This window comes from Aulonocara sp. 'chitande type north' Nkhata Bay, linkage group LG3 (assembly GCF_057382095.1).
Source record: "Aulonocara sp. 'chitande type north' Nkhata Bay isolate Kocher_YH1m ecotype deep benthic linkage group LG3, A_spYH_male_GT1.1, whole genome shotgun sequence".
NCBI lineage: Eukaryota > Metazoa > Chordata > Actinopteri > Cichliformes > Cichlidae > Aulonocara > Aulonocara sp. 'chitande type north' Nkhata Bay.
The window spans coordinates 41954486-41977993 of NC_141346.1; the positions used below are offsets into that span (position 1 = coordinate 41954486).

At 41.7% G+C, this 23508-nt stretch overlaps 1 protein-coding gene across 3 annotated transcripts in view; it reads left to right on the forward strand.

Moving 5' to 3' along the window:
- The first annotated feature begins 328 nt into the window (after positions 1–328).
- Positions 329–23508, forward strand: part of LOC147335709 (uncharacterized) — a 28226-nt gene continuing 5046 nt past the window's right edge. Inside the window, exons 1-3 of one of the 3 annotated variants that reach the window (XM_086281305.1) lie at positions 329–628; positions 761–838; positions 19088–19140. In XM_086281305.1, coding sequence (XP_086137431.1) covers positions 19109–19140 — 32 coding nt within the window. In that variant the 5' untranslated portion in view covers positions 329–628; positions 761–838; positions 19088–19108. Of the gene's footprint in view, positions 629–760; positions 839–967; positions 1034–19087; positions 19141–23508 lie in introns of those variants that run through there. The other 2 variants (XM_086281296.1, XM_086281310.1) reach the window with 2 other exon arrangements.

Genomic DNA, 23508 nt, shown 5'->3' on the forward strand with positions numbered 1-23508 from the left:
AGGTTTTACAAGATTTAACACCTCAATAAAATAAAATACAATATACACCTCTCTAAGGTAAAAACTTCAAAATATAAGAAGCCGAATTAACTATAAAAAATAAAGCTGATAAAAAGGTTTTTTTTTTAAAAAAAAAAGACGCTATAAGAAGCTGGACGTAAATTAATGAGGTGGGATACAATCACTCAACATTATATATGCAGATAGTTGCAGCTCTTTTATGTCTTTTTATTATAATAAGTTAAATAAAATTAAAATCAAGTTAGCAAAGAAGAAGGGTGCTTTGTAGCTTTTACTGTGAAGGGTGTAACAGGAAGTAGCTCCGCTTTGGTCCACTAGTTTCCCGGAGTAACTCCCCATCAGCGCGCTCCTGCCCGCACCGGAGACATGGGACTGAGGAGTCACCGAGGGGGAAACTCTTCAGCGACTCAACACAACAAACCAAACTAAGGAAAGCGGCTGTGGCTCACCATGTCGTCCGGACTCTTAATTTTCTTACCTGAGTTTTTAACTTTAACTCAGTGACTTTAAAAAAAAAAAAAAGGACCGGAAGAGAAGCTAGATAAATGACATCCGTGCATTTTTGATTACCTGGGGCAAAGTGCCACACCTTCGCTCACCAAGACAGGTAGGTTGAAACAGTGTTAGTTTTATTGCTAATCTTCGTTTGCTGCTTACAGTGAGTTTGAAAAAGCTGAATTTGAAAAGTGTTGCTGAGATGTTATTAAAGTGCTGTTTGACGGTTGTTCACCGTCAACAGGTGGACCGGTGCTGTGATGTCAGCCATATGGCGCAAGTGTCCACAGCAGACAGAACACAGGCACAGATAAAATAAAATGTAAGTGTGTTACAGTCGTGCTGTGCCACAGCAAAACAAACTTTAATGTTTAAAACACACACATGGTTTTAGAGTATTTTGATTAGCATAGCTACAATTTGAGGCATTTTTTACAGTGACAGTGGAGGTGTGAGTGCACCTGCTGCACGTAGGACTCTTTAACCTACTGCGCTAAAACAACTAATGGAAATATAGGTATGTCATATAATTTTTTTTATAAGCTATTTTCCCAATGTAGCCCTTACCATTTATGAAAAACCTTTATAATAATTATAATAATAAAAATAGTTATTATTCTTCTCTGTCTTTTCCTGGCATGTGGGTGTAAGAAGTTTAACTACAGTGTTTGTAATTCAAATTTAAAGCATGCTTCGGTGGATGTAAGCCAGGCTAAAAATTTCCATAACACCCTGAGCCCTTTGGTCATGTTCAGGTGAACTGAATGAGAGTGTTGAAAACTGTTGTTATTGAGCTTTTGAGTTGGAGCAGACAGGTAGAGGAGCAGGAGGAGGTTGCAAGAGGAGTGGTGTCGATGTGGTGCCCACACACACACACACTCACTCATGTACATGGCCTTGGGCTGTGTTTGCACATCTAACATGCTGGCTCAGTGAACCCAGGGTCAATGGAGACTTTGTTTCTGGGTCTGTGACCTCGTGTACAGCTGTTATATGTCAGTGATGGCGTTTAGATTATTATAGAGAGTATAAAAGATGGATGGGGCCCGCTGTGACATCATCCAGTGGTTATGGAAGTTTCCTTGGAAAGCCTCCAGTTGTCGCCATCTTGGCGACAACTGGACGGGTCTGAATGTGAAACTCATCAGCACTGCACGCTCATTGGTTAATGGCGTGTGACTGACAAGTAGCTTTCCGATGAGCATTTTCTTACTTTAAAAGTGACTATAAATGATTCAATATGACCAAACCTCACAACTGAGACCATAAAACCATCATGAAAGTCACAAATAAAGGAAAGCAAGGGATTTTTCTTCCCCCTAGACAACCAAAAATGTTTCTCAGAACCATTTGGTGATTTGTTGTTGTTGACTCTTAAGTCACTTTCAAGATTCCTTCAACTTGCAGTTTTGTCCAAATTATTCCACAGATTTGTTGATAAAGAAAGCCATTGATTGCAGCAAGGTGCAAAATGTTCAGGTGTGTGAGCTCCACCCCTAAAAGCTCATTTAACTTTTCAAAGTATTTTCTTTGTTGAGTAAAATTATGTCCCTAAAAATTAGCGTGGAGACTAGTGGAGTAAGGCAGGATCGAGTCACCACGCCTTGGCTGGTGATTTACACTCAGTGGTTTGTATTAGCCCATTTGCTTGCCTTTAGTGGCTGACTCCACCCACTGGCAGCTTATTACACAAACCCAGACATTTAAAGTGCATGCAAATACCATTCGCCCCAGGTCTAGTTTGCTTTGTGCTGCAGGATCAGGACACAAACATGAGAACAACTCAGTGCTGGTGTTTACATTACAGTGTAGAAAATAGCTGGCACAGGTAATGTCTCTTTTACGTGGACGTGTTGAAGTGTACGAGCAGAGAAATCACTAAAAGGCCAATAAGATAACAGAACAAAGAGGTGCAGCACTAAAATGACCAGAATAAGAAGGGGAAAAGGCTTAAACCAACATGAGAAGCCTTCAGCGTACTGTACGAGGCAGTGAATGTAGGGCTGCTGAGTCATAGACGACCTGCATATCCGACATCCACCGATTGTGAAATCAGTACATTTTAAAAAAAACATTGATTTAGGTTTCTTAGAATTGTGTTAGTCATGTTATAGTCAACAGTGGAATTTAGTCTGTGTAGGTTCAGTGAAAATTTTCACTTTCTTTGGGTGTTTTCACACCTTTGAAGTTCAGTCCGTTTAAATCGAATTCAGGTTCTTTCTTCCCCCTCTGTGTGGTTTATATGTGCAGGTGTGAACACGGGAGTTGCACTAAGCTGTGGACTGAGGCGTACAAGTATAATTTAAACACCTTTGCATTCTGGGACGTGGCAGGGTACCGCCTACTTGTTAAGTGATGAGGTGTCAACCGTGCTTCTGTGTCCAGGCTCCTACTGCGTTACTTGAGGCTTTTATCGTGTTTTATTTAATATAAACAAGACTCTAAAAATAATCTGTGGTTTTTCTCTGCCTTTCTGTTTTTCAACTTTACCTGTTCATGCGCAGCACATCTTTAAGGTCATGGTTTTAAACCCCACCATGTAACTACAGCCCGGCTCGCGATGTGAATCAAGATTTTGAGTGGATATACGAAGCTTAGGATCTGGAATTTTTCATAGTGAGTCATCCAGACCACGCAGTAGCATATTGATGACTAACCTCATGTTGTGGATGGATCATCTCGACCGTTCTTTTGATTGAAGTTGGCTCAGTTTTTGGCGTCTTTTTCCTGCCATGTGATTTAATTTGTGGCTGGCTGTCAGGGACCTTCAAATTGACTTTTACTGAGGGGAACAAATTTAATGTTCATCCTCCATCTTCATTCTGCTAAATGCAGGGGTAAGGAACTACAGGCCTCGAGAGCCGGTGTCCTGCAGCTTTTAGATGTGTCCTTGATCCAACACAGCTGATTTAAATGGCTAAATTAGCTCCTCAACATCTCTTGAAGTTCTCCAGAAGCCTGGTTATGACCTAATCATTTGAGTCAGGTGTGGTGACCCAGGGTGAGATCTAAAACCTGCAGGACACCAGCTCTCGAGGACTAACATTCCCTACCCCTGTGCTAATGTGTTTATATTATCCTAACTAGCTCTGTAGCTAGCCACCAAGTACCACACAATTAAATGGCACCTAGCCCAACCTCAAAAACCCTCCAAAGTTGCTGCTGTTCAGTTTTCTGTCTTTTATTCAAGTCTAAAGTATTAGCAGATTTTAGAAATCTCTCAGTGAGAACTTGGTATATCGTCTTTGCATAGAAGCTAGCATGCTAACTTCTGAGGTAATAAAAAAGTCCTGAGTACATAAATGTACATGCACGGTCACTATGGGTTTGCAACTGGCTGTAAAATTAATGAGAATTCTCTGCGTTATCCACCAGGCCACACTGCTTTCTTCCTGTTTTTGCTTTTGTTGTACTTCCGACCAATGAGCTAACTAACTGTCCGAAATCACGAGGTTTGTAGTGATGTGTTTTTGCTCACTTGGAGTTTTTTCTTTTCTGATTCGGACCACAGTAAATTAACTGTAGGTGTGAAAACGCCCTTAGAGAATCCATCAAAAGGGTCATCAGGATCATTGGCAGCACTTAAAGTTCACACGATGCTAGCCTCTGTATTTGCTAGCAAGATAGCAGGTAGATAGCATTTATTAATCTGCAGCCTGATGGAAAGATTGAGGTTGAGTGAAAGAACATTTTGGGAGTATCAGGACTATGTAAGACCAGTTTGTCATGCTCTGCCACCATACAGTCAGAATAAAAGCGTGCTGATCTATTATTACCTGCTAGCTGATGATCTGAAGCCTTTACTTTAATGATAGTGACCCTCTGATGAATAAACCATTGATGTAAATCTGGCCTTCGGGAGATAAGACTTTATTGTCAGAGTAGCTATACAGCAAAACTTTGTTCCATAGCAGGCAGTGCAGTGTTTGTGTACTTTGTGGTCTGTTTGTTTTTGGTTTATCATTAACATTTATTGTGTAAATCTGACTTTCCTTTGAACGCCCTGTCACTGGATGTGCATCTGGCCTTTATTTTCTTTATAGAAGAGGGTTATTTTTATTCAAATGTTTGACTTCTGTTCAAGGGCAACAATCATCAAGAAAACATGAACCAGTGTGCATTTTACATTCATTTCATCTGTTTTGCTTTGATTTATTAATTTCAAGATGATACTTCGGGCTGCTGCAAAGACCACGATTCATTATACTGAATAATTAATCAACAGTTTGGTCACTTTAAATATGTCCAAGTCCGTATCAGTGGTTAAAAGGGGTGCCTGCACGAGCTCACAAGTATATGAGATATCGTGCACGCGAAAAGCAAATGATGATAACACAAATGGAAGGATTGCGAGGAACGGAGAGGGCAAAAACACCGGCACAGGACCAGAACGGAGCAGCAGCAGGAGCTCCACAAATCCCACATGTGCCAGTCCCTGCTTTTTAATCATTAACTTGTTTTGTTTGACCCACAGTGGGTCACCTTGGGCACCAGGAAATTCTCACTTTTCTACACAAAACAACTTAAAAATCAGTCAAAAGGAAAAAGAGCACTTCAAGTGTTCCTGTTGTGCACCATGGTGCAGTTGGTTTATGCAGATGTAAACACTGTAGTCGCACTCGGGTGTAGAGAGTGACAGCTGAGAGGAGGTTTTTGCAGTCTGGGTCCAGACGAACCCCAGAAGGGTTACTTTATGGGTGAATGTGACGGAAACCAACTACTAGGTGTACACATGTTTGGGCTTAACACCTTCCTGCAGCCAGGTATGCTTTGCATTCTGGGATGTAGCAGAGAATGTCTGCAGTACATCTTCCATATTGTTCAATAGTCCAGAACACAGCACCTTCTTCCAGTATAAGCTCTTCCTGCTCTGACCTCGTACACATCTGGCCAGTAAGCAGACAGAATGTTCTCACGTGGTTTGCAGTGACACCTTTTAGTTCACTTGAAACTCATCAACTGATTTGGACTCAAGCAAATGGCCTATAGGTGTAAAAACCCTCTTGAAGTTGAGAGGTTTATTTCTGTTGTAAATTCATAGAAAGAGATCAGGAGACAGGGAGACGGTTAATGAAAACAGATTAAAAAAATTAATCTGCAGCAGTCTTGGTAGCAGGAAATGATTATTGTGATTTAACCAAGCAAATAAAAAGTGTGAAAACTTGAGTTTATGGTAAATTGAATCTCTGAGTTTTGTAGTGGTTTAGAGATAAAAGAATAACATCTGAAGACATCACCGTGGGGAAAATGAAAACACTTCATATTAGCTGCAGGCCTTGGTCCACTTTTTTATTAGCTGAACTTCTTTAAATTCAGTTCTGCCTGGCTGGCTGTGCGTTATTTAAAACTGAACTCTTCTCAGGCTCTTCGTGGGCTTGTTTACTTGCTAAAGCGCTGTGGAGGGCTCCTGGGTCAGGAGGATCCACGGGAGGAAAAGCAAGCAGCAGGTCTGTGCGCAGTGTGAGAGAGCGAGGCGAAGGGAGAGCTATTGATCAGTGTGGGCTGCTGGGTATTAGAGAGGAGACAGGACTTGTTTTCATCAGACTGCCGCCCAAGGCCATCACAAAAAGGATGTTTGTACACAGCACATCATATTACACATGCGCAAACACACACGCATGCACTCGCAGCTAAAATTAGAGGAGATATTTTCATATTTTGCAATGACACGCCGCTAACACGTTGTGTGATCGTGCACGCACTTGTTTACACAGCAGGCCGTACGTGGAGTTTAACGTGAAAAGAATGCCCGAGATTGTCCGCTAATGAGGAATGACTTCACGTAAATGGGTTGCCCTGACAACTCACCATGGATACACTCGCCTAATCACACCTGGCTCATTCAAATCAGCCACCTCAGCGTCAGCTAGCCGAGATCACTTGTCAAACACACAAAATCCAGAGTGTCACTTTGAAGGAGAGACTCTGTCTGTCTCGTGCCACACATTGAAGAGTTCTTCCCGTCTTTGTGCGAGCTGCAGAAAATACTGATGAAATGCTCAAAAGTTCTGTGGGAAGCATTATCAGGTGTGCAAGGTTATCTCATCTTCGTTGTATAGCAAGTTATGAAAAGCAGGATAAAGCCATGGGACACTACACCGACTTTAAAATAGCGTATTGACATTTCAGCTTGATTTTAAAAGCCTCCGGGCAGATAAGAGGCCTAAATTGACCACCTTATCGAAGGCTACAGTTTCCTTTCAGCGGGGAAATGCAGAGGGTGACAACAGTCGCTGGTGATTACGAGGAAATCCAGTCAATAATTGCTTTGTTTTCAGTATTGCTTTGGGAGTATGTTTGTTTTAAGGCGTGCACGCATATGTGTGTGATAAAAGTCAGCAGCTTCGCAGCTCAGCAAAATGGAATCGGTTGTTGATCCGGTTTAGTTTAGTTTAGTTTAGTTTAACTCTAATGTGTGTGATACAGGTATCTGACAGGATGGTTACGTCTCCAAATCTACAAGGTGGTTCTTATTTCGGCTTTAGTGCCATTATGACTAGTTCATTATTTATCGTAGATACTGTTTTTTTTATTTAAAGATCATTTCTAAGCCGTCACAGCCTTTTGAGCACCGTGATCTCATCGTCATGTTGAAGAAACCAGTTTGAGATGATCTGAGTTTTGGCGATAAGGGGTCCAAAGTGTGCCAACGAACTATCCCCCACATCATTACACCAGCAGCAGCCTGAACTGCTGATACAGGACAGGTTTGATTCATGCTTTGAACGTCAATTGTAGTCTAAATTTCCTATTCTTAGCCGACAGGAGTGGCACCAGGTGTGGTCTTCTGCTGCCCCTCCTTCAGAGATGCTCTTCTGCATGTCTTAATATGTAACGAGTGGTTATTGTTGCCTTCGGATCAGCTCAAACCTTTCTTCATCTTTCTGATGCTCAGGTTGAATTTCATGAGGTCGTCTCAACCATGTCTGCCTGTCTAAATGCACTGAGTTGCTGCCATGTGATTTGCTGATAAGATGATTATGTTAACGAGCAGGTGCACCCATATTGTGTATACATTTTAAATTCATCTATTTGAGTTAACGAATTATTCTGCTTTACAGCAAGGAAATGATCTCGTGTCACAGACTGAAGCTTGAAAGTTCAGGTGATAAAAGGGCCATTTTTATCTCACTGCCCCACACCTGCTCAAACTGCCAAAGCGAGGGTGACACTGCAGTCACAGTTGTCATGAGCAGTCCAGTCTTATGACAGCACCGCACTCCTCCTGTCTCGATCCCTCTGAGATCTCTTGCTTTTTGTGTTCGGGAAGAGCAGTTGCAGCAAATGGCTGCTGGTGTTTTGGTTTTGACACACTGTCCACACTGAATCAGCATGTCCACAGAGCTGCTTTATCTGTGCCTGTGTGTAGTGATTAAAACAGCCACACTGTCACACATTTCCTTTAGAGCTATACACAAATATATGAATACCCTGATATTCATTCAGTGTCCACAGGCAGTATCATTTTTGGTGGGTTTCAGGGCATGTCTGTAAGTTGAGGGAACAGTGACCGATATATCATTGTTGTTTTCACGTAAACACGAGATCCAAAGTGTAATTAAACAAAGAACATCTTATTTGAATAATTACTGTCATATAGGTGAGAGAGAAAGATGCTACATTGACTTCTATCAACAGAGAGAGCTGTAATTTTATTGGCTTATCATTAACTTGGTAAGATGGAACATGATCATCCAGACAAGCCTGACGTAGTCGTCTGGACAGAGCTGTGGTTTTGAAGGTTGTGAAGCGTATGAAAGGCAGAGCCTAAAATATCAAGACGACCTCCAGGTTTGTACAGACAAAAGGTGGCAACCGTGGCTGTTTCCGTACAGGTTTCCCAGTCCGCATCCACAGTGCGGTGCTCACTGCACTCGGAGTTTCATGGAATAAGCAAAATACAACTATGTGCATGATTGGGGAAGCAGCAGAAAGAGCCCTTGTTGGTTTGGTATAAATGGAAGGAGGAGTGCTGGAAGCCCGGGGGTGGTTGGCAGTGATTTGGCCACCACTGCTGAGTCACCAACTGGAGGGTGTCACAGTAAAGGGTCAAAACACCCAGGGAAAGTTGGGCACCATCTGATGACATCAGCTCAAGGCCGAAGGCCACAGACGCTCTTGAATGCAGCATCCTTGTATAGGTTAATCAAGAAATCTTGATAGAAATCAACTGTGCTTTCAAGGAGATATAAAACAAGCAGAAATTCTCAGCTCTGGCTTTTTCTACTTTGAACAGAAATTGTATTTGCTGCATTCAGTGAACTCAGTCTAACTGCTTACTCACGATCTGCCAGCGATAAGCTGACTGAGAAACTTTAACACTTCTGTAGTGAAGCAAAAAAGAGCACCCATGAGTTCCAGGTGACCTGTCGGTTAACTTTTCCATGATAAATGAGGATTTTACACGTAGACTTCTGGTGTAAATATGAGAAAAATGTTTACTTCCTCTGCTGAACAACCTCTGAACCAAGACGCGTATACTCAGGTTTAATTGGCTGATGTGAAACGAGCCGTTGCGATTTGTCTGATGAAAACCTAACAAATGTCGCCCTGTATTTGTTTAGAAGTGAAAAGATTTCTTTTCAAATGTCTTTGTTGATATTTGAAAGTAAAACCTAAGAATATCTGTCCCTTAGGCCAACTCACACCTGGGCGGCTGTCTTGTTTCATATCAGCATTTTATTTTAAAACGCCTGCCTCAATGAACAGGGTGTGAGCTGTAACTGTACAAGCCGTGTTTAAGGTCCTCGTGATCCAAGAAATAAAAACTCATCAGTCAAATCCAATAAAATTGCTTTTCTAGCCTTTATTAGGCAGGAAACCAAGGACAGGGCACAGGGGAATGACATGCAGCTGCCCTGCAGCTTTTCAGCACGTGGGTCACCTGCTCAACCAAGAGAGCTATCAGAGAACCTAAAAACAGATTTGGTAAAAGTTTGGTGAAAAATGTAAAAAGAACCAACATTTCTCTAGGGAAGAAACTGGAACTTTTTCTATCATTTTATTGTTCATCTATACTTAATTACTTTGTAGTATAATTGGCCATGAAGGAGGTCTAATCAATAGGAAAAGCTGCCATGTATGACATCCCTGAATTAAAGCATCACAGTTGACTTCTGAGTTTAGATGAATGTTTCCAACATTTTTGAAGTACAAATAGAGAGATAATGATATATACGCTAGATAATAAAATAATCGTTTCATTTTATTACACATGTGAAAGTAAAGGTGAAAAACACGCAGCCCTCGTCTACATTTTAACATACATGACGTGGATCGTAGTGATGGAAATGTGCACAATGACAACATCCACTGCAGACAGAGAAAATAAACAAACTGAAATAACAGTCAGAGAGATGAATGTCAGACCAGTTGGCCCACTTTTCCCATCACCACACCTTACCAGTGTCACCAGCATGAACACGATCGCCCTTCTCACTGAGCCTAAATGCACAGAAACACTCAACTAGCCCGGAGCAAGTGTCAAGATTATTATTATTATATTATATTATGACTTTATAATGTGACAAACAGGTTACATAAGGCAGACTTTTCAGAGATCTATCAGATGACTGGACTCACACAGCAACAGAAGCATGTTGTCTGTAAAAGACTCGGCCTCTTTGTTGGAGCGTTCATTAGAAACCTTCCTTAGAAATATTCATATCTGCACCTCAGGCAGTACCTTTGTGAATTTTTGTTCAAAGACTGTCAGCAGAGAAGCAAACAGGGTGTTTACTTTGCCTATTAGCAAACCCCTATTGTTATTCCAGCTCCCTGTTCTGGTATCCAACCCTTGTCTACCAGTATTTTTGGCTATAGTGTTGGTATGTGTAATATTTGGAGCAGCAACTAAACTCTCATTGAAACAGAAACGATTTGTGGATGGATTTCAGCCCTACGTTATAAACTGATGGTATCAGATATATGACACTCGGGGAAGGATATCTCAAAGACGTTTTTGTGTTTTGAGGTAGGGTTTCAGCAACAGTGACACCTTTGTCTGTCTTTTAAAGTTTGTGTCTTATAGTATTAAACACATCTGATGATTTTAACGTGGAAATAGCATTCAATTAAAATTTTATTAAGCCTCTCGTATAGCATGGTGCAATTCAAATAAAAACTAAGACGTGAAAACAATGATTTGATCTGGTAGCTGTTTCTAAAAAATGTTCCTCATTTGTTAAAGAAAAAGGTTCTGGTGAAATGTAACTGAGTTGCTGTAAGCTTCCTGTATATCTTAGCAACATACCAATTCTACAGTATTCATTAAAACATTATAGGATATGTTGTGAATTTGGTTATACTTATTATGCCTCCATCACGTAGGCTTAGCGATCGACTGGCGGTGGATCGGCTACCAGCTGGCAAACTCTGGTCACTACAATGTGTTTTCCCCGTTATGCAAACTGGAAATGATGAACGCACTTGAAACAAACATGTTTCAAATGTTTTTTTCGTGAAGGCAAACTGTCTCTGTTTTTGGCTTGTGTTGCACTTACAGGTTTCACTACTGCTCGATGAGCAGCTGGTGAAGGTTTGCAGACAAGTTGGTATCTTCCATGCAAACTGCAGGCAATCTGCTGTCAAAGCGATCACAAGGCGTTTTTCAGTGCAGCACTCTGAACGTCTGTGCAACCAGTTTCAGCTAAGGACTACCAGCAACTGCTCACCAACTGGACGGAAAGCAGTGTCAATGGCTGCCTAACGGTCGCCAGCCGGTCTCTAGGCCTGTGCGACTCGTGAGCAATGAGTTATCAGATAGGTTAAATCAACATCTGCTTGTAAACTTTGTAATATTAGTGTTTCTGCCCCTTGAAACTTTTGAGTTGTAATTATTTACTTCTTTTATAAATGCTGAAATGAAAACAGACATTTAGAGTTCATCTCTAACTCCTGACTTGACTGGTTTAAAATTGTATTAGCTGTTTTTCCCTGAATCAAGGTACCTGCTGTATTGCTGCCCTATATACAGAGAGTACAAGTCACCTTTTCAGTTGTTGTATCAACCACTCATCTCGTGTTATTATAAAAATAACTCCTCCACCCACAGACGATACCTTCCGTTTCCAAACAAAACTCTGAACAGGTCAAATCACCTTTAACCCGACTCTTTCTGTAGGAAGAATTATTTCAAGCCTCATCTTTCCAGATTAGATTTTTCCACCTCCAGCAACCCTTCACAAATGGCTCTGCCTGCCAGTTCTTCAGGTATCCCCTGGATTTCAATCCATTCCACATTTAGAGGACACTCTACAGCAATCTCACCTTTATTGCACCTGTTTCTCCAAGATGAAATGTTTCAATTTCCCCTGAAGAAAACCCAGAAAGCGAGAAAAATGGGAGCCCAGCCAAGCTGCCTGAGCTGAAATATCTCTCCCCTTCAGTAATTGTTCGACGATCTTCCCTATCATAAAAAACAGGAGCAATATATAATCTGTTGAGTGGCACAGAGAGCAGATAAAGGACTATTATTGCCAGCCAACAATGGCAAATATCTGAATGAATGATAGTCATTTGATGCACAGATTGAATCGTCAGTCTCATTATGAGTTCGGAAAGTCTCCAGGGGAACGTGATTGGTCATTTGGATGTTCTGAAATGAGTCTGTTACTAACTGTAAAGCCTGGTGGAGGGTTTAAAGGCTCGTTACAGATGGGCTTGTACCTCAGCTCCATCACTTGTACTTCTCATGCTGCGCGTGTGTTTTGGACATGTATAGAAAAGACGAACAGAGCCTCCCTATTACTTTTTGAACTCTTGCTTGGAAACTTCGGCTCTTGCATTTTGAGTATCGGGGGTTCATTTGAAGCCAACAGTCAAAGACACGTGCTTAGTAGTATTACCTAACATTCACTGTAAAAAGAAAAAAAAAAAGTATAAGGACTCTTAGTGCACACCAAGTCAGATTATTCTTCAAATAAATTAATGGAAATTGGTGCAAAACAACAAAAAAGCAAGATTTCGAGGTCCATCTCAGATACTTGTATGACTCAAAGCTACAACAACCAGTGGCTGCACATATTTTTGAGCCAAAGCATCCACCCCCCTAATCAGTTATGAGCCTTAATATTTAAATTTAAACAAATGAGTTGTATGAATATTAATAAAGGGTGTAATAAGCTATACAGAGGAAAACTAACTTTTCTACTAGGCTATAAACACGTTTTCTGCTGCATTTTAACCTGCGAGTCTGGGGATTGACTTGGTTTTGGAGCCAGCTGACCACAGTCACATTTTAACATTTTAGTTAACCTAACATGCATGTCTTTGGACTACAAGACTAAGCCCAGAGGCACAAAGGCATAAAGAACATGCAAATTACACACAGGAAGGCCCCAGCCAATGCTGGTATTCAAACCAGGAACCTTCTTGCTATGGTGTCACAGTGCTAACCACAGTTTTATTTCATTTGAAGACAAAAATAAAATATTTGAAGAATTTTCTAGAAACTACAGTTGGAAAATAAATGTAGTAGATTGACACTTCAGGAATCTCTTCTGAAAATAACCACACAGATATATTTATATACACCATCACACACAGCCATTTGCCAGCTTATTCTAACATTAAATAGTCTAAAACAGCAACTGTTGAGCTCGATAGCGGCTAAATAACCTGCTGTGTTTTCCACTGTTTAACTCAGGTTAGTGATTGGCTCTTTAACCTTTTTTAAACACCAAAAAGACTCAGGTCATAATTATAGCTTCTCCTGAACTATATCGTAAAATCAGTCCTTTGTGTTGTTTATGGGAGGGAATCATTATCTAACTACTTTTCATTTCTAGCTCAACATTTTTCAAGACATGTTGCACGGCGTGTGAACAGGTGACTGTGGTAGCGGTTGCTTGTGTGGGCGTATCTTTGAGTTGCTGGGTCATCAGTCTGACCTCTGTTCCTGTCTTTTGTGACTTGGTGTTTGTTGCTGGTCGTTCCCACACCTCCCAGATGAATCCAGTGCCCCCGGCTGACCCTGAAGCCAAAGCGTGGCCTCAGTGATGCCGTAAAGTTTCTTAAACGTTGAGAAGAAGAGACGGGCGATCCTTTTTCGAGTGACAACTTTCACATACACAAAATCTTTGCATAAAAAAGAAAAACAGTCGAAACGACTCTCTGACTGCCCGTCACGTGCACCACGTTAAAAACAATCGATTTGCTTTACCAAAGGTTGATCTTATAACACATAATAGTGATGGGAACTCGCGGATGTGCACTGCACTTGTTCCCTTCTCCCTGCGTATCAGTGCCTATTTACTCTGCAAACACAGCATGGCAACTAGACACCGAGGAGCCTGAACATACAAGAGCCTGCCCTGTTAATCGTGTTTGTCTGGTCGTTTTCTGTAAGCCGGGGTTTTGGGAGTTGTCTTGGGCTTTAATGCTGATGTCTCTTAGTTATCGGAGCTGTGACGTAACCGTTGAGTTACTCATCGGCCCTTTGCCACTTTATGAAGCATTTGTGTCATCTCTGGCCGGCAGGACTAGTTCCCCTCTGACTGCGAGCCGTTTGTGCTGACTAGCAGCAGAAGGAGTAGCCCGAGGCAGGTAACACTACAATCACATTGTCAGCACTGACACAACCTAGAACCAGTTTTTGCCTTGCAAATTTGCAACCCAACTCCATTCTGATGCAAAACAGCTTTTTCCGACCCAGGCAGCCAGCCATTAGTCATTCCGCCTGACGGTGTGTCCTCCCTGGATGTAAACCAAAACACAGCAAAATATACAGGCACCTGGCCCTCAGGTGTAAGTTTCCTCTGGAGAGAATAAACAGAAATAGTCAGAATTTCTACTGTTTGTTTGAATCTTTATTTCAACATCTTTCCTCAGTAGTTTACATAACCTACTGTAAACCTTAATTTAAGGGCTTTTTTTAAATGATTCGGATGTTTTTGTTTTGTGTGGCTTCTCATAAAAACTCATCTCAAAACCAGAGTAATTGTGGGATATTTGATTCTAGGTTACCAACCAAACTATAGGAGTATTAAAAATATTTGGACTGAAAATAATACTCATAAAAATAGTGTGGCATGCATCACGCTCTCAGGTTTTCCTAACCTTTTCCAATTCCCATGATTTGACACATGAGAGGGAAAGTCATGAGATCGACTGCAGGGCTAAATATTTTTGAGATCTTGTGCTGTCTTGTCTTTGTGGTGAATTTAATATTGCACTTAATGGAAATTATTATCTTTTGAGCAGCAGATCAAAAAAGCAGAATTAAGTTATGCAATTGTACAAAAATCTTAGCATGCAGCAAGTATCAGCAGTCTCCAAACAGAGCATTTGGCTCAGTGTTGTTTGACTGTCTGAGAAAAAGCAAAGAGTAAATATAAAAACTTAGCCTGTGTGTAAATGTGTTATATTGTACAGAAGTAAGTGTTCTTGTTTATCGCCATGTGTCAATAGAACAACAAAATCACTGCAAACTTGTTTACAGCTAATGGAAAAATATATACCACATGTATATAAAATATAAAACACTTTACATTTTAGTCACTGTGGGGTCACCACAGCAGGTCCCTCCTGACACAACCCGAGACATGTGATCTGGCATTTTCTTTTTCTTTTTTACGTACTAGGTGAATGTTTAAACCACACCTTCATCATTAGAGTAACCGTGAAGTAAAACAGTAATCAGAGACTCGGTAATGTCAAACAAGAATGCGAAATGGCGCAAAGCCATGGGACGGTAACACTTGTTGTTTGTTCAGTTAAAAAAAAAATCTTTTGACTGAAATATGTTTGAAATCTTCATTTTACCACATGTGGCTTTTATTTTTTTTAATACAGGAAAAACACAGAGGAGTGAGTCAAATTGAAGTTAGTAATTACCTTAATTAGTCCACTGTCACAGCACTTTATAATCCATGTGCTCCCACATTGTTGTGTTTTTTTTTGTTGTTTTTAATCTGGAGTTAAAACGAGGTGCCAAGAATGTGCTAAAGTTATTCATAGACATAATGAATTTCTAACAATTCAGACAGATGCAATTATGCAAAAGGATTTAGGACCACTTATTGCACAGATACAGTATTTGGCAGAGGAGGCCCCGAGTTTGAGGATGCTCCCCAAAGAGTCCCAGCAGCCTGCAAGACTGCAGCACATTAAAACATCCTCGAGGGCATACAGAGCAGAAATCAGCAGACACAAGTCTCTGAGATGTGGAATATACATAATGCACAAGGAAAGAAATGCCACGGCACAACAAGAAAACAGGAGGAGGGAGAAGGCTGCACATCCAGCCTGAGCGATCGGAGGGTTGAGAGCAGGAGCTTGTCAGATGATTATTGACCTGCCTGAATGTGACTTGTAATTCTAAAAGTCGGCTCCTAGTGACTTTGGCTCTCCATTAATGCGATAGTTCCTGAAACCCGCTGGGAAATTACCTCTTCTCTCACTCCCTTCCAGAAGATAAGGGACACTTCGGCAGGGCGGGTGCTCGCCAGAGCAACAGTGTGTGAAACAGAGTCCTCTATTTAAAGCGCAGTCTGTCAAACCGCTGGGCCTCTCTGCCGCTATGAATTGCACTCAGCGTTTTGCACCCCCTTGGCTTTCTCATAAGTAGCTGCGAATGTGTCAGAGGTCCCCATGAAAATGTAGATGAATTGCTGCTGAGGAGATGGCTTCAGCCATGTTAAAGTCAAGCCCACCTCAAATCGTGAGAGAAGAGGACAGAGGCCACTCTGAGACGAGAGCGTGCTACCGAGATTGATTCTGTGTGCATGCTGAGATTTTTGTTGTTTTTTTTTTCCTGCGTGCTCAGTGCGTACACCCACCTCTGGCTCTGGATTCCTTATATGTCTTTGCACACAGCAGCAGACCTGTAGGAGGATAATTAGACGTCTTGGGAGAGCTAAGTCATGCTTTGTTGCTTTTCCACAAAAAATGCCGGCTTGCATGCTTAAAAAACGGGGTGGGGGAATGAAAAAAAGGAGTGACCCAGCCGTGATGGAGTGATAGCCTTGCTTGTCTGGCGGCTTGTACCATTATATAAATCAACACACCCTTGTTTGCTTTTCTTCAATCGATCCAACACGAGAAGCAAATTTGCCGGTCCCACAAGCATTTTTCAAAGCAATACTCCAAACAGAGTCCACCTGAGGTCTTGGCTCATTTCTTTCAGGACTATGAACAAAGATGTATCGAGTCCCACAGCACCTGAGACCTTTTACATCATACAAGCCTGGTCTTACTGCAGCTTAAAAATACTCAGGAGTAATGGGTACAGATTGCCCGAGCGGTGGCACGTTCATGTGTTCCATGCTGGTTTCTAATGGTGAACAAATCATAAAATGACCGCAGCACAACAATAAATTGATCCCAGTGTGATGCTTGTTGTAGGTTGAATGGTAAATGGCCTGTATTTATATAGCGCTTTACTAGTCCCTAAGGACCCCAGAGCGCTTTACATATCCAGTCATCCACCCATTCACACACACATTCACACACTGGTGATAGCAGCTACATTGTAGCCACAGCCACCCTGGGGCGCACTGACAGAGGCGAGGCTGCCGGACACTGGCGCCACCGGGCCCTCTGACCACCACCAGTAGGCAACGGGTGAAGTGTCTTGCCCAAGAACACAACGACCGAGACTGTCCAAGCCGGGGCTCGAACCGGCAACCTTCCGATTACAAGGCGAACTCCCAACTCTTGAGCCACGATCGCCCCTATCCAGGTATCCAGGTTGGTCGTCTACTAGTGCTGAGTGATTAGTCAGATTTATTTTCAGCTTTCTTTTAATGTATAAAAACAAGATAACTGAGGTAAAACTAAAACTACTGTGCTGCATTTCATTTCACAGTGATGCTCTGGTTTTGTTTTGGGTTATAAATCCAGCACCACCCATTTTTCTCCATCACTAAAAGCCCAAAAACCCACGCGCTCTTTAGATTTACCTGAGCAAAGATGCAAAATCTTTATAGAGAAAGTAAAAGTTACACGAAGGTATCTGTGAATCTATAATGAACAGCATAATGACGTCAGCATCTGAAACCACAACCAGTTGGCAACCGGCTAAGTCGAGTCTCCTGTTGTAAAGAGGCACGTTGCAGATGAGTTGTGCTCATCGGCACAGACCGACTCAGATTGATTGCAAAGTGTTGGCGGTGTCTCTGCGTTCATTATTAAGATTGCAGTTATTTTGCAAACCGTTGAACGATAGACTTTGAGGTCAGAAACAATTGCCAGTCTGGGCCTAACTCCTAGCCAGGTGACCTCATGCCACATCTTTTTATGGTTTCCCGTTCAGGGATGTTTCCTCTAAGAATAGCAGAATGTTTTGGCGTTGAATACATAATGAATAATGATATCCCTGGAGTTGACGAGTAATCATGTTATGTTATACTATGTTATCGCATAGTAATGCTGAGAACAGGAACCTTGAATTGCTGCCATCACAGCAGTAAAAGTGGATCAAGTGGTTGCTTCAATGAGGCCTACTTCCAACTTATTTAGCTGAATCCCACCAACTCATTTAAGTTTACCTCCATCCAAGTCCAATTATATGAACTGCATCTACTGTACATGTTAAATTATTTATCTTTTTTTTCTGTGTTTACAAAAATTACTGTTTTCCAAGCTGAACAGGAACATCCATCCATTCTCTTCCACTTATCCAATTCAGGGTCCCGGGATGGCGCTAGAGTCTATCCCAGCTATCATAGGGAGGCGGGGGAGACCCCAGACAGGTCTCCAGCCTGTCGCCTGCTATTTATAACACCAGACAGATCGTTTAAATGAAGTCCAGCAGTGTTTTTATGCTACTCCCTAACATCATGATATGGTGTACAATTTTCTCTTCAGCAATGACAAAGACATTATCCCCTATAATTAATTCCTTGTTGACAATGTGTCTCTGCGCCAGTGTCACCCTATAATTTCTGTCACCACATTACACTCGTGGAGCTTATTCTGATCGAAGGAGTCAGCTAGAACCAAAAATAAAGCGCAGCAAGGTCAGAGAGGTAAGGTTAGGAAGAGAAGTTGTTTTCTCAGGTGGCCATGCAGCCTTTCCTTTTTCTCGCCAAAGAGACAGAGTGTCCTCTACCTCCCTCGATCTCTGCCTCTCTCCTTCGCGTTCAGACAAGCCCGTTCAAGACTCGGTGATTAATTATTTATCCAGGCAATGAAATGCCAAAGCCTGAAGAAACATACCACCAGGAGAGAAAAGGTCACTCTCATCCTGCACATGGGTACAACACACTCACACAACAGTGATGAATGGCAATAACATCTCTATCGGCACTTCAGGCAGACAGAGTTTTCATGCCGATGTTCTAATAGCATCCAAAAGCAAGGGCAGAGCAAAAAAACGGGGTGAAATCTTCAGGAGAGCCCTGAAAAAGCTCTGGTTCCTAAACCCATCGGTATGTCAGAGGTGGTAAACGGTCCGATCCACAGCAGTGTGTGTGTGTGTGTGTGTGTGTCCAGTATAGTAAACTGCAACCTTTCCTTGCGGTGAAAACGATATGTGCATGTTTTGACACCTGAGAGTTTGCGTGCTCAGTTTAGTTGAAGGGTGTCTGTGTGATTAAACTTTGATAACTTTGTTCATGTCTCTCTGCAGCTCCACGACACAGCTAGCCAAATGGGGTGCCAATGCTGCCGGATGATTAAAAGGTGAGAAGTGTTTCCTCTTGTTGTGTTTCTGTTCTTTTCTTTGTGCGCCACTTCTCCGTCTTACGCAGTCATCGTCCTTTTTGTATATTGTCACAACACTGATGCTCAGTAAAACCCCACAGTAATCAAGAACTCCCTCAAGAACTCTTGTTACGGAGAAAAGGAGGAGGGAGGAGGGAAGAGAAAGAGGAAGGGTTGCTCTACCAGGAAGGGTGTGTGTGTAAAGAATTACAAGAAAACCATATAAAGATGTCACACCACTTCCATATTTACCTGTTGGGTCACTTTGAGTTTGCTAAGGGTTTATAAGTAGTGTCATGCACTACAAAACTAAAAGACTTTCATACAAGTAGGAATTTGTTTTTCTTCCCAAAAAGATGATTTGACTAAAGTAAAAAGAGGAGTTTTGATTTTGGAATAGGCCAAAATGTTATTTTAGACAGTTTGGTGTTGGCACAGGGTTTTCCAGTGGGTGCATTTTATCTTAAAGCTGATTGTTTCCGTTTATTAAAAGGGTTGATTCTTGGAAATGTTCAAGGTTTTCATCAGGGGTTATAAAGTCAGGTTTCACAACTGCAGTATCACTTAAAAAAAAATCACTATTTACAAGTTAATCACGCTGTGACTTTTAGCTGTATTTATAGCTATATAAAATGCTCACTCAGATAATTGTCTCCCACTTTTTTTCTCACTCTGTCTTGGTGTAACCACTAGCTGAACGGGGATTGCCTGATCTTTTCTTGCAGAACAGCTAAGAAAATAACCCCCACATATATGATATACCGTATTTTCCGCACTATAAGGCACACTTAAAATCCTTTAATTTTCTCAAAAATCGACAGTGCGCCTAATAATCCGGTGTGCCTTATGTATGAATTCTGGTTGTATTTACTGACCTTTAACCAATTTTACTTGATACACGGCAATCAAAAATCTGTCAAAAACTGTTTTAGTAAGCTTGCTAAGCTACGAAGCTGCACCGCTTGATAAATTGTCAGAGCATTACGGCTACCGTAGTCAGGAGCCTCACTGAGTAATCTGGGTCCAAAACTCCATCCGCTTCAGGTCCCAAAGTCAAACGAACACTGTTAAAGAGTTAAAACGGTCTAAATTATTTCATCTGTAATAAAATGATCAGTGTTGCTGCTTTACCAGGTGTAACAATTAAGTTTAACATCCAGGCATCTATGAAAACAGAATTTATTCAATTCAACGGAGTTAGAAGTTAGCAGGAAGTTAGCTCGCTAGCTTCCACCTAAACATGATATAGCATGTTCTGACTGAGAGATTTCTGAAAAAATTAAAATGTACAGCTCTGCTATCATTTCCAACATAAATGAAGACAGAAAACTAAACAGCAGTGACGTTTGTAGGGTTACTGAAGTTGGGCTAGCTGGTATATAATGATGTCCTACGTGATCGCTAGCGACACAGCTATGTTAGCATAACATAAACACAGTGAAGCTGGAGGATGAACGCTAACTTCTTTCCACTCGACAAAAGTTAATGTGAGGTTTCCTGATGGTTGGAGACAAATGCAATTGCATGGCAAGATGCTGTAAATGGACCAAACTTCAGTCAGGAGAACAACTGAGATAATCCATCCACAATACGAGGTTAGTCATTAATATACTGCAACAACATGGGAATAGAGCAGCTGCGAGAGAATTCAACATTAATGAATCAATGGTAGGGAAGTGGAGGAAGCAAGAAGAATGAGTTGAGTAAAGTTTGACTTATCTGACTGTTTTGTTTCACTTATTGCGCCTTATGGTCCAAAAATACAGTATTAATTTTTTACTCACTCTAATGGGTCTCCATATACCTCTAAACAGCTCCTCAATAACAACCTCTAACTGTTGATTTCCCAATGTCACTCGTCAGTGCCACTTCTAATGTCTTCTTGGCCACTTAATGATTTCTTGTCTGTTTCATGCCGATAGTGAGAGGCCTATTTATAATACGTTTGCTTTGCGAGCCCCATGTGGATACTTAGTACAAACTGTGAGTCAATATGCCGATAGCCTTCACCTCCATGTTACTGTATTTTTTTTAATTTATTTTTTGCCGGGCTGCCTAGTCATTAAAGCCTACACGACATCGTTGTCAGGGCTCGACATCACTGTGCTTTGTGAGGCGATCGAGGAGACAGAATAGGGCAGAGAAACAAGGCCTTGATTGCAGATTAATGAATGTGCACACAGCTATTCACATACCAGAGTCATAATCCCACTACACAGCTGTTTTTTTTTTTTTTGTTTTTTTTTCTTTCCCATGTCAAAAGATACATATGTGAATGCTTGTGACAAGCACGCATTCCTCTGTAATTGTCTGGAGTGTCACATTTCTGGGATTAACAGGATTGGGGAGGGGGGCTGGCATGGCTGGGCCTTTAGATTACTGGATCAGCAGTAGGAGTGGTTCATCAAATCTAAGAGGAACAATCACAAACAAGTCTGACTTATTGTGGTGGATGGAGTCGGCATGAATGGAGAAATCTTTGATCGGGGTATCTTGGGCGTGCACGCTTTGCGAACCCTTCGCTGGAGTATTTCCTTTGAACTTCACAGTGCAAGGTGGAAGTTCTCATCCACTTAAGACATAGGTGTCAAACTCTGGCCCGCGGGCCAAATTTGGCCCGCAGCCTAATTACATTTGGCCCGCAAAGCCATAACAAATTACTATTAGAGCTGGCCTACTGGTATTATACAGCTAATATATATATTGTTTAGTATTAAGCTTTGCTTGTTCCATATTCAGTTTTTCAGCAAAACTTGTTTGAGTCCATAAGAAAAGATTCATTCTCATATCTGGAGGAATAAATATATTTCAATAAATATTAATGTTAGCCCGCGACTTTGTTCCAGTTTTGAATTTTGGCCCACTGTGTATTTGAGGTTGACACCCCTGACTTAAGAGGACAAAGTGCCTCACATTGAAAAGATTAGGATGTTCATCACAGCTCTAATGGTTTCACTGGCATAAAATCTATAGGCACCTCTGCACCATTGTATTTCAGAACAGATGCAATCAGCTTTAATTTCTGTAGCACATGAGGGAAAGTAGTATTGTGCTTGTGCACGTGTCTAATCACTGAACTGCCTGTGAATGATCGTCATCGGCTCTAAAGCGAGCGCTCTGAAGAATCAACTTGAGCAACATGTATGCAAAGAATATGTTGCCTCTTTTTTTTCTTTTTTTTTTTTTTGGCCGTCCACTCCAGCAAAAGACCAAAACCAGAAAGTTTGAGCAGTGTGTCATTTATTTAGTTTTGCTCTCTGGTGATAGGCGTCCTGTCGTCGTCCCCCGCAAGTCTTTTTATCCAGCTTTATGAATTATATTTTTTTTCTGTAGTAAAACGCCCTGTGCATCTCTCACTTTTCTGAAAGTACACCTCAAATTTCACCTTGGCAGCGGTGCTGCCCAGGAGCAAAAGAAATGGAAAACATTCATTTTCTCAGCTTTCCACTGAGAGGGGAGAAGGAAATGATGCAGGGTGAGAGAGAGGTGCTTAAGTCAGTGGGTGAGCGCACGTGTGTGTGACTGTAACCGCGTAGGCAGGTGGCTTTGTGTTTGTGTGTCTGCGTACTGGGAGGGAAGACAGAATGCTGCAATTTAATCGATCTGCACGTTTGAAAGTTATCTTCTTAATTCTAAGGACTTCTTGAGCTCATGTTGAATACTGAACAGTGAAGAGTGAAGCCAAAGGAGGGTTAGATTAAAAAAAAAAAAAAAACGGAGACAAGTGAACATGACAACTTAAGACGAAGCAGGCGGGAGGTGAGAAAAGCTTGAGGGAAGATGCTGAAATGAAGGAGAAGTCAAGTGCGAAGCTGTAGAAGATTAGTGAGCTGCAGCTACACAACGGTGACGCTGAAGGAGACGCGAGGAGGAGGAGGTTGTTTTGGAACAGGAGCTCCTGGAGAGGTGAAAGATGGAGGCTGGCAGGGTGGAGGAAAAAACACATGAAATGAAGAAAATATGGGCGTGAAAAACACAAGCTGCTCGCAGCAGGCGATGTCTGACAGACTGTTATGCCATCCCCACCGCAAACCCCCCACCCTCGCCAACACTTGTAATACCTGTCGAGGCGTGAGCGTGAGAGCAAGCCGTCTTTTACTTGTACTGCTTTTACTACTTTGCCTCGTGTCCTTGTAAGAACATCCTTCAAAGTGGAGGTATCAGGTTGTCGTTATGTCCGCGAGGGGATACTTACTGTGCCATAAATGAGCTTTAATTAGTCTCAGACCTTTGCTGACCTCTAGCATCTTTTGAGGAATTGGGACGACATCAACGAATCTCTGGCCACACGTGTCACTGCGATATACACAGGGAAAGTCATTTCACAGCAGGGATAGCAAAGTAGGT